Source organism: Equus quagga, chromosome 5, assembly GCF_021613505.1.
Source record: "Equus quagga isolate Etosha38 chromosome 5, UCLA_HA_Equagga_1.0, whole genome shotgun sequence".
In the NCBI taxonomy this organism is placed as follows: domain Eukaryota; kingdom Metazoa; phylum Chordata; class Mammalia; order Perissodactyla; family Equidae; genus Equus; species Equus quagga.
This window is the reverse complement of record NC_060271.1, coordinates 37287363-37297912: the sequence shown is the minus strand read 5'-3', so window position 1 is coordinate 37297912 and position 10550 is coordinate 37287363. Positions and strand designations below refer to the sequence as shown.

The 10550-nt window shown below is 48.7% G+C and overlaps 1 protein-coding gene across 1 annotated transcript in view; it reads left to right on the top strand.

Annotated features, from left to right (window-relative positions):
* Positions 1–35: 35 nt before the first annotated feature.
* PLEKHM2 (pleckstrin homology and RUN domain containing M2) overlaps positions 36–10550 on the top strand; it is a 37326-nt gene continuing 26811 nt past the window's right edge. Inside the window, exon 1 of the mRNA XM_046660535.1 lies at positions 36–161. Coding sequence (XP_046516491.1) covers positions 102–161 — 60 coding nt within the window. The 5' untranslated portion in view covers positions 36–101. The remainder of the gene's footprint in view (positions 162–10550) is intronic.

Genomic DNA, 10550 nt, shown 5'->3' with positions numbered 1-10550 from the left:
GGGTGAGCCCGGGCCGCCACCTTCTTCACCGGCAGCGGTTGGCGGCGGCCCCGGGCCCCCGGCGCGGGAAGCGGCGGCGGCGGGGCGGCGGCGGCGGCGCCATGGAGCCGCGGGAGGTGAAGGACCGGATCCTGGAGAACATCTCGCTGTCGGTGAAGAAGGTGAGCGCGGCCCGCCCTCCCCGAGCCTGAGCCCAGCCCGCCCTGCCCGGGCCCCCGACCCCATCCCGCGCCCCCGCCTACCCTCGGGTCGCTCGCCTGGGCCCGGGGTCCCTCGGGTCACCGGGGCTCGGGCACGCCACCCTTCCCCTCAGCGACCCCGGGGGCGAGGAGCCGCCAGGAGCCCCGGGCCGATGGAGGGGAAGCGGGGCCGCTCACGTGAGCGCCGCGGCCTCCGAGCTATTTTTAAAGAACAAAGTTGCGGTCAGCATCCTCAGAGCTTCCACAGGGCAGCCCGGGGGCCCTGCGTCACTCAGAAGGGCCGCGACCCGCCAGTGTCCCCCACTTGAGCAGCAGAAAGGCCCTGGGAGGACCCGAGCCGGCAGCGCATCCCTGGGCGGCCTCCCTGCATCCTCATCTCCCGGCTTGCGTCTGGCAGAGTCCGACAGTCAGGGTCGAGGCTGGTGATAAGCAGCTTCCAGTTTTCCCAGTTCTGGGTGACATTGCCTCTGGTCCTGGGAAGTACCCTGAATAATCGTGCTCAAGAATGGCAATTTTGAAGAGGCTCATTTCAGAGCTTTGGTTGAGAACCTGAAGAACCTGGGGATTGCAGTTTGGATGGTGATGGGTGGAACTTGGTGACACCACAGACACCTTGCTGTGTGGGGCTCCACACAGTTGGAGTGTTTGTGGATTTTTTTCCTAATCTGCGTTCCTGGCACACCTGATAGTCTCAGAAACTGGAGGCGGGGTGGAGGGGATGACTTGGGGGAAAAGCCTCATCAGATTATTTGAATCACTTCAACAAATCAAATTGAAGATAATTAAATCAACCATTATATTTAGATAACTTTTCCCCCCACTTAAATTCCTCAAAAGTAACATAGGAAAGCAATTTTACCTTTCATAAAGATCAATGTGGCTTAAAAAGAAAAGTAGATTCAAAATGCTCTTACTAAAATGTTCCTCTAAAAGGTAGCATTGCAGACATCTAACAAAAGTTTTGTTTATTCAGTTTTCTTGAGCTTTGCTGATGCAATTGGGGTATAGTTTTTGTTACTCAAGAAGGATGAGCAAACACTTTGTTGAAGCAATACGTCCTTAGTAATGGAAGACAAAGGAAGATCACCAACCTTTCTATTCTAATTGGGGCTGATTATGGCTTCAGGGAGGCCAAGTGGTTTTTTTGCCTTTGGATTTCCAGCAAATAAATGGGGAAAGTGCTGGGTAGAAAGGGGGTGGCCATGGACACCGTCATCTGTGTAAGCAGGAATCTTTTGAAGGCAGAGATCCGCTCTGTAAATCAGGCTGACATTTATGGAGTTAGGTGTGCTTGTCAAGGTTCCTATAATTTTATGCATTGGGACGAGCAGATTTTATTGAGCTGTAATGCATGCCAGAAGATATAAATCGCACCCTAGAAACTGGAAACCCATCCCTAGGTGCATCACGACCAAAGCACGACTAGCATCATGGTTAAGAACATGGATTCTGGACTCTGGCTGCCTCGGTTGAATCCCTGGCCTGCCTATTAATAACGCTGTAACCTTGGGTAAGGTTCCTTAACCTCTCCATGCCTCCATTTTCTCGTCTGTAAGGCAGGATACAATTAGGTTGGTTGTGAAGATTTAATCAGAGTATGTATGGAGAGTGTTTAGCCAGGTGCTTGAGCTAGTCTTAATAAGTTGTCTTAGTCTGTTTGGGCTGTTGTCACAAACTACCATGGACGGGGTGGCTTATAAACATAAGGTTATTTGTCACAGTTCCGGATGCTGGAAGTTCGAAAATAGGGTGTCAGCATGGTTGGGTTCTCGCAAGGGCCCTCTTCAGAGTTGCAGACTGCTGACTTCTCCCCCTGTCCTCACGTGGGAGAAGGGGTGAGGGAGCTCTCCTGGGTCTCTTTTATAAGAGTGCTAATCCCATTCATGAGGGCTCCACCCTCATGACCTAAGCACCTCCCAAAGGCCCCACCTCCTAACACCATCACATTGAGGGTTAGGATTTCAACACATAAATTTGAAGGGGAGGGGACACAAACATTCAGTCTATAGCATAAGTGGTAGTTTTTTCTGTTTTTTTGTGGTAGAGCCAATTCCTCACTTTTACAAGGTCTGAAGATAGCTAAGTGCCTCACCGCCTAAAGGCTGTTATATAACACCATCTGGACTTGTTAGCCACTTCCTTTGTTTCAGAACACTGTCTTATGATTCTTGGATCATGAAGTGCATTTGGTTTTCTGAATCAGAGTATCTGCTTCTAATAGGAGTCAGTTCAGCTACAGCAGTAGGTAAGGGCTGGTAGTCTCAGGGTCAGATTTGTCCTTGAACACCGGTCTTACCTAATAATTTGTTATATGGCGCCTTGAGAGTTCCTTTGCCTTTTTCCTTCCATCCTACCACTAGTAAAATGGTCTTGCTGATCTTTTTAGAAGGATATTGCGTGAAGAAAATGAGATGTGTATTTCCGCAAAAAAAGACCCACTGTGTATTATTGTGTTTGCAAAGGGTATTTTAGAACTTTTTCTTTTTGTTTTTTCTTTTGGTAAGAAAGAGTGGCCCTGAGCTAACATCTGTTGCCAATCTTCCTCTTTTTGCTTGAGGAAGATTATCCCTGAGCTAACATCTGTGCCAGTCTTACTCTATTTGGTATCTGGGATGCCACCACAGCATGGCTCGATGTGTGGTGTGTATGTCTGCACCTGGGATCTGAACCCACTAATCATGGGCCACCAAAACAGAGCGTACAAACTTAACCACTATGCCACTGGGCTGGCCCCTAGAACTTTTTGTTGAAATAGAATATACCTACAGAACAGTGCCCAGATCCTAAGTGTACAGCTGAGTGAGTTCTCACGAAGTGAACACATCCACGTATTCAGCATCTAGATCAAGAAACAGAATGTAACCATCATCCCAGAAGCCCCCTTTTTTCCCCTCCCAGAAACTACACTCCCAAGTATAACTGCTCTCCCCAAGCAGTATTGCTGAGTTCGGCTATTTTGACACCTCGAGTTTGTGATGATGAACATGCATTGTAATATCAGAGAGGTGAAATAGCTGTTATCCGACCTGGATCCAAGGAGACCTGTGTTTTGATGTGAAGACAGGGTTCCTGGGGGTTAGAGAGAATTGGAGAGTTTAATAATTAGCACAGTTAAATGAAAATAATAACAGTGACAATCAAGTTCCATATGTTCTCAAAAGGGAGCGAGTGTAGAAGAAACATCGCAGGTGCCGACAATAAAGCTTGTGGTTGCTGATTAGTTAGTAGTTAAAGAGAGGTGTCCAAGTCAAAGACAGTGTTGGCATTTTGAATTGGCGTGTGGTTCTGCTAAATAGCATCTTCTCCAGGGGAGGGAAGGCAGTGGTTTTCATGAGAGTTTTTTGTTTTTGAGGAGCATGAGTGTTGTGTACACATGCAGGATGCGCAAAAGCTCTGTGCCTGTAAGAGGCAGCCTCTGCTCTCCAGCAGTTTGTATACTGGTTGGAGGAAAAATTAAAAACGTAACTATGGCAAGGAGAAGCCCTTGGCGAAGGAGGGCTTAACTGAGTCTTGACAAATTGGTAGAATTCAGAGAAGGAGAAGAAGCGGGCATTTAAGATAGAAGGAACAGCCTAAGCAGCCCCAAGGAAGTGGGGACACCCAGGTTGTCTTCCGAGGACAGGGAGGAGATAGACGAGTCTCAGGAGTGCTGAGGGTTCTGTAGATGTCGCTGGGAAGTGCTCTCTGTGGAGTCTATACCGCAAAGTAGGTATAATTCAAAGAAACAATTCTGTTTCTTCAAGCTCAGGGTTTGTCAAACTTTCATAAAAGGCCGGATGGTAAATATTTTCAGCCCATGTGGTCTTTGTTGCAACTACTCTATTGTGCCCTGGCAGCTCAAAAGCAACCACAGATAATCCATACGTGTATGGGTGTGGCTATGCTCCAATAACCTTTATTTACCGAAAGAGGCAACAGGCTGGATTTGGCAGGCCGTACTTTATATATGAACATGTGTGCGTGCACAAAAACGGCCTCACCGGGGATCACCTTCAGAGAAATTGGTGTGACCGATCCTAGAGTGAACCAAACCTCTCTTGTAACTGCGTTTTTGCGCATCATCTCAGGTTTGCAGAATGAATATAGACCTTCGTAAATCCCATCACGTGTCCATGTATTTAGTTTTTCAAAAATGTTTACTGAGCATCTTCCATATGTCCCCACTGCCCTGGGCCCTTGGAGGGGGTAATAGTGAGCAAGGCAGATTAAGACCCCTGCCCTCAGGGAGTGGATATTCCAGTAGGAGGAGGCGAGTGATAAATTAGTAGACAAACCAATACCAAGATGATTTCAGATTGTGCTAAGTGTTAGGAAGGCATTAGGCAGGTACTGTGATAAAGAATTGGCAGGGGAGGGGCCGGCCTGGTGGTATAGTGGTTAAGTTCACAGCCTGCTTCAGCAGCCCGGGGTTTCACAGTTCAGATCCCGGTGCCGACGTACACACCACTCATCAAGCCATTCTGTGACAGTGTGCTATATATGAAGTGGAGGAAGATCGGCACAAATGTTAGCTCAGCAACAATCTTCCTCAAGCAAAAAGAGGAAGATTGGCAACAGACGTTAGCTCAGATCTTCCTCACCCAAAAAAAAGGATTGGCAGGGGAGTTTGCTACACAGGAGGTGGTCAGAGAAGACTTTGCCTAAGGAGGTGACATTGCATCCAACAAGGGACACTGATTTGGATAAGAGAAGGAGAGATTATTCTAAGAAAATGAGTCATTGTTTTAAAAAACACACAGATAGCCCCGAAGTGTGTAAAATAAAAAGTAAGTGGCCCCTGTTCTCCGTCTCCTCGGCTCCAAATCTGCCCCCTGAGACAGCATAAATGAATGAATTTTAATAGAGTAACCGAGCTTCAGGGAACGCTGCTGGGTCGGGACAACCTTCCCTTGCCTGAGACAGCCCGGTCTCCCACCCACCTCCCTGTGCGCAGATGTCCTGCTCTGCAGTGGAGGCTCTGCACGAGGTTCTATTTCTGGCCAGCACGCCCTGCGCCAGGCAGGGGTCTCCCAGTCGGGGGTCTGCTGACACTGGGGAATGGGCTGCAGCTGTCATTCTACCCAGCCTGTCAGTGCAGCTGAGAAGGCTGGCCTGGGTGGTGGGCTTTTTTCCTACTCCTTCAGGTGGGTGAGATCTGCCCATACGTTAAAAATTAGCCAGGCAGCTCGTTTCTAGGGAGGGCCTGGTAGTTAGAAATATGTGGGAATTATATTGACCATTTGGTTTCAATCAATAGTTTTGTTCTCTCTGGCTTCATGGAAAAACTCTTAAGAGTTTTCAAATCTTAAGAGTTCTCAAAATCCCCAGTGACCTGAGTCACCCGGGCCGAGATCTAAATAAAATAATATCCACACACACATTTTATAAACTGAAGTGCTAGGGGTCAGGGTCACTCCTCCTGGCTTCCTGTTCCCCTACCTGTGTCCTGATGTTGGCAGTAGTTCTCAGCTCCGTCCCTCTCTCGCAGAACAGAGACTATCTAGTGAGGGGTGTGAGAGACGCGAAGGCCCCCAACCGGAAACCACATAAGTGTGCACCTGACCCCTTGAGTGACCCCACCCAGGCCCAGCAGTGGGTACCAGTGAAGTGATAGCTGCTTTCTGTGAGCCCTGCCCGTTCGGTTTTAAGAGATGGTTCTCCTTTTACAAAATGCTTCTCTAATGTTTGGTTTCTGTGAGAAGCTTGTGACATTGTGGCCCTTTCCGTCCCATCACAGAACTCCCTGGGCCCTCCTTCTCTGTGGCTTGGCTCTAGCATTCAGTCCATCCAGATGGAAAGGTTCTGTTTGATGACTGGAGGCCAGGCAGAAACTCACCTGCACCTAGGGTTAGACAGAAGGAGGTCGCCATGTGGCAGCAGCAGGCCCCCTGTTCATCAGGGTGGGCTACAGCTGTCTCTCTGGAGTAACAGTTAACACTCTGAAGTTTCAGATGGAACAGTGGTGATTCCTGAGGGTCCCCCTCAAAACGCATCCAGCTGGAGCCCACTGGGGAAAGAAATTCCCAGCAAAATGGAAAATCTGCTGCCAGCTGACAAAATGTTCGGTCTGAAAACTAACGCTGAGTAAGGGGTGGAGTGGTCAAGACGTGTTTTAATGTGGAAAGTAAGGAGCTGATACTCAGAGTGTGAACGTTGTGGGTACGAGAAGGTTGGCATTTGTAGGTACTGTGGGGCTCTTGGGTGGGTCCTTCTTCCCCCTCGAATCTTCAGTGCTCATCTCAGGCATCAAGATTCAGCACCATGGCAAGGGTATGGTCCCACTGAAGCTGGCGGTGCCCTTACATCCAAGGAAAGCACTAGGGCTTTTCTCCCTTAGGAGGGAAAGCTCTCCTGGGTGGCCTTGCTGCTGATGAAGCAGCTTTCTCAGCTTGGGACCTGGAACCCCAGAGTGCAATGTGGAGTGACTAACTCTGGGCCCAGAGTTCTCCTCCCTGGGAATCTAAACTAGGCAGCAGGGCTGGTCGGTTTAGGTGAATTTCCTTTCCAGCCCTGTCCTTGTCTTTGTTGCTGCTCGATTAAGGTGTGAACATCCTGCAACTTCCATTTGAGGCAGGAGAATAAAGACAGCTTCTGGGAGAGTCCATTTGGCTGGAGCTGAAAGTTCAGGTCATTGATCTCTTGGTGATTCTAATTATCCAGGGTCCTGAGAGCATCTCCTCTCTCGTGCTAGCAAAGCCCCTCGCCCTGCCACACAGACATTCTCCCCTGCTTTACGTATTGTAATTTATCTTTTCTCCCTTTACTTATAAGTGTTTACAAACATTATAGAAATACATGAGGAAGAAAGTATTAGTTTCCTATAATCTCCCCTCCTCCCTTGATACTGTACTAAAGAGTTGGAACTAACAGATTCTAAGAAACCCAGTAACATATGAGAACAAGGAAAGGACTGATGTAGACTTGAAATCCACAAAAATCTCCAAACTTAATTTTCATAAGTACTCAACCTCTGTTCACACTTTCACCCACAGTTCTTTGTTTTTGGTATCACGGACTACTGAGGCATGAAATGTCCAAACACACTGAGAGGAAGAGGAGTGACAATACAGGAGGAATCCTTGCATTTAATTTATTCAGCACCTGCTGTTTACACACATTTCCTCAGTCAGGCTCACGACAAACTCGCAGGATGGATCATGACCCCTATTGAATCCATGAGGGAAATGAGGTTTAGAGAAGTAACTTGCCTAAGATGGTAATGTTCACAAGGGCAAAGCTAGATTTGAACCATGTTTCTGGCTCTCGCTGTTTGCATTTCTCTGAGCCTTTTCCATCTCCATGACGTCTGTCTTGAAATTCTAACAGGTCAGTCTTGTGGGCCAGTCCTCCATAAAACCACCTATTCATTTAACAAATATCTGCTGAGTGACTATGAGCACTCTTCTTCCTTTTAAAAAAAATTTTTTTTTCTTTGAGGAAGATTACCCGTGTGCTAACATCTGCTGCCAATCCTCCTCTTTTTGCTGAGGAAGACTGGCCCTGAGTTAACATCCATGCCCATCTTCCTCTACTTTCTATGTGGGACGCCTGCCACAGCATGGCATGCCAAGCGGTGCCATGTCCACACCCGGGATCTGAACCTGTGAACCACCCCCCGGCCACCGAAGCAGAACATGCGAACTTAATTGCTGCGCCACCGGGCCAACTCCTATGAGCACTCTTCTAGTCACTAGGAATCAGCAGTGAACAGAGCCAGCAAGCCCTGGCCCCCGTGGGGCTTGCACTCTAGAAGAGGAGACAGACGTTAAACAAATCACAACGGATTAGGTGTATACCCGAGGCCCTCCCTAATACCCTTCAGTGCCTGTTATGGATTTGTAATCCATGCAATTCTTGCCATGCTTCCTAACCCTATGTTTACATTTTCAGTCTCTGAAGTCTAACTGTATTGCACGGGCCTTGGAATGGAGGCAAGGGTCCCCCTAGTGTCCTCCCAACCTAATGTGATTTAGACAGGACTTGATGACCATTTTCCTCAGCAACAAAATGGTTGTCTGGATGGGGGAAGCGTTCATGAGATCATTTTTCAGGTACAGCAGAAAAAAAGGGAAGTGAAAGATGAACACAGAACCAGTGAAGGCTCCCAGGCTTTGAAAGACTGATTAAAATGAGGCTTTGAAAAACTCCCTCCCTCCTCCCAGCAGTGCCACACACAACACAGAACGTGGCTCAGAAAACAGAGGGCAGGGCTTCTGCTTCCATCTCAGCAGTAAAAGCATGGAGCAGAATCGTGTGTGCTGCGTGTTCTTCCAGGCCATTGGCTGGCTTCTAGTTTCTGGTGTCTGCCTAGAGACTTTTTGGCAGAGCCTCTTACCATTCTCCACCCCAATTTGAAAGGAGCCCTTGGTCCCTCCAGGGGAGGTCAAGGCTTGCTGAGTTCAGAGGCAGAACAATCATGGTACCTTGGGGCTGGTACACGCTCCTTCCAGGAAGAAGCTGCATTTAATTGCTTTTGGAAACCATATTCTGTCAAATTACCCAAGAGATCTGTGCCCAACTAGGCCAGTCCCTTTCTGTTATCATTATTCCAACACCCCAAAGAAAGCACAAAAAAATGAAATCCGTGGATAATTCACGTACCTGCTTTTTGCAGCTTTTTCCCTGCATGTGTTTCAGCAGAGCTACCAACAAAGCAGAGAGCCTGCCAGCTCTCCAGCAAAGGGGCTAAGGAGCAGTGATTTGGGAGGTAGGAAAGAAAGCTGTATAACTGGGTGCATTTAGTGGCAAATGAAGAAGAATTGATTTCACCCAACTTGCTTAGGGAACAGTGCAGGCCCATGGTAAACAGACAGCACACCTTTATGATGACTCTACATATGGGAGGGCCAGTCAGTCCCAGGAAGCCACCCAGCCTGGGCACAAGTCCTTCCTGGGCAGGGGCATTGCCTGAAGGACAGCGTTTTTCATGCCCACCTGGAACCTAGGCTAATTATTTCTGAATCACGGGATCTCTGGTTGGTTCTTATGCAGGGGTGATCTCTGGGTCTTCCAGTTCTAGAATGAAATCTTTTCCGGGCTAAGGTGGGGTGGGATCTCAGGGTAGGGATTTTAAAATTAGGAGAGTAAGCCAGAAGCACTGTGGTTGCCTGTGGTTGGTGGAGCAGTGGACACCCAGTGGGCCGAAGCCTCTGTCTACACTCTTGATGTCTAGGAAAGAAGCAACTAGGACTTTCCTGACACTGTTCCCCAACTCTCATTCTACAGAGCCCTGGGAATGGCCCAAGGCCCCTACTGCTCTGCCCTCCTCAGTAAGATGTTGAGATGAGCACTTTCCAGATGGTCATAGAAGGTGCCCCTGACCGTCACTTTATCCCCACGAGGGATGGAAACGGAAGGAACTCCAGGAATAGCTACCTCCATGGTCTCTGGGCACACCTGGCCGAGACCTTGCAGTAAAGCAGAAGAGCCCCTGGACAAAGCCAGGAGGTGCAGCAAGTGTCTTCACCTCCCTGGGCCCTGATCTCCCTGCCTACAAAATGAGAGATCTGGCTAAGTGATTATTCTTCTGATTTTCAGCGCATTTCAGTAGTCAAAGTTTTATTCACTGATAGCCTCTCCCTCGCTCATTCTAACCCCCACCCCCACAAACACACACACACTCTCCTGAATGAGAGCCCCAGGAAACTCCACTTTGTAACCAAGCGACTTCTAAGGGCTCTTCTGCTCTCAGGTTCTGAAATTCTTCAGCTTGGCCAGCACCCAGCCTTGTCTTAGATTCCAGGGGAGATCCTCTACAGAAATGCTGTTGGCAGTGGCCTTCCATTCCTTGGATCATGTAAAACAGGCATTATTATCCTTAGGAAGCTTTGCTAAGACTTAAAAGACTCCAGCCTGCCTGCCATATTTACTTATTTGTCTACGTGTTTATTTTTGAGGGGATGGATGGTGAGTACTAGCCTTCCTTTCAAATCTGTGAGAGTCTGTGCCTGAAGCCAATGCAAATTGCTGCTGCAAGATCAGGGTGGGGAAGTTGCTTTGGTGGCTTCCCTGAAGGGGACACCGGTTAGTTCTAAGCACACCAACCCTTCTCTAGCTGTCTCTAATGTGGACGAACCCTGTTAGGGTCCCTCTCCCTGGAGGAGTCCAGGCATCAAAGTTTGGGGACACGGTGACCCCAAAGGTAATAAATGGTATCACGTGGCTTGAACTCTGCCTTTCCTCTGAGGCTCGGCCTTGGAAAGAAGAGTGCATGTCCGTGAGGACCACAGGGTTGGTTTGACCCATCAGTAGCCACACTGTGAAGAGAATTTCAAAGGCAAGGCAGGCAGTGCCCTCTCACTTTCCCCAAGACTTGTCCCTCGCCCACAGCGCACCAGCAGGAGCATCAGGTGAGGGGCAGCCTCAGGGATT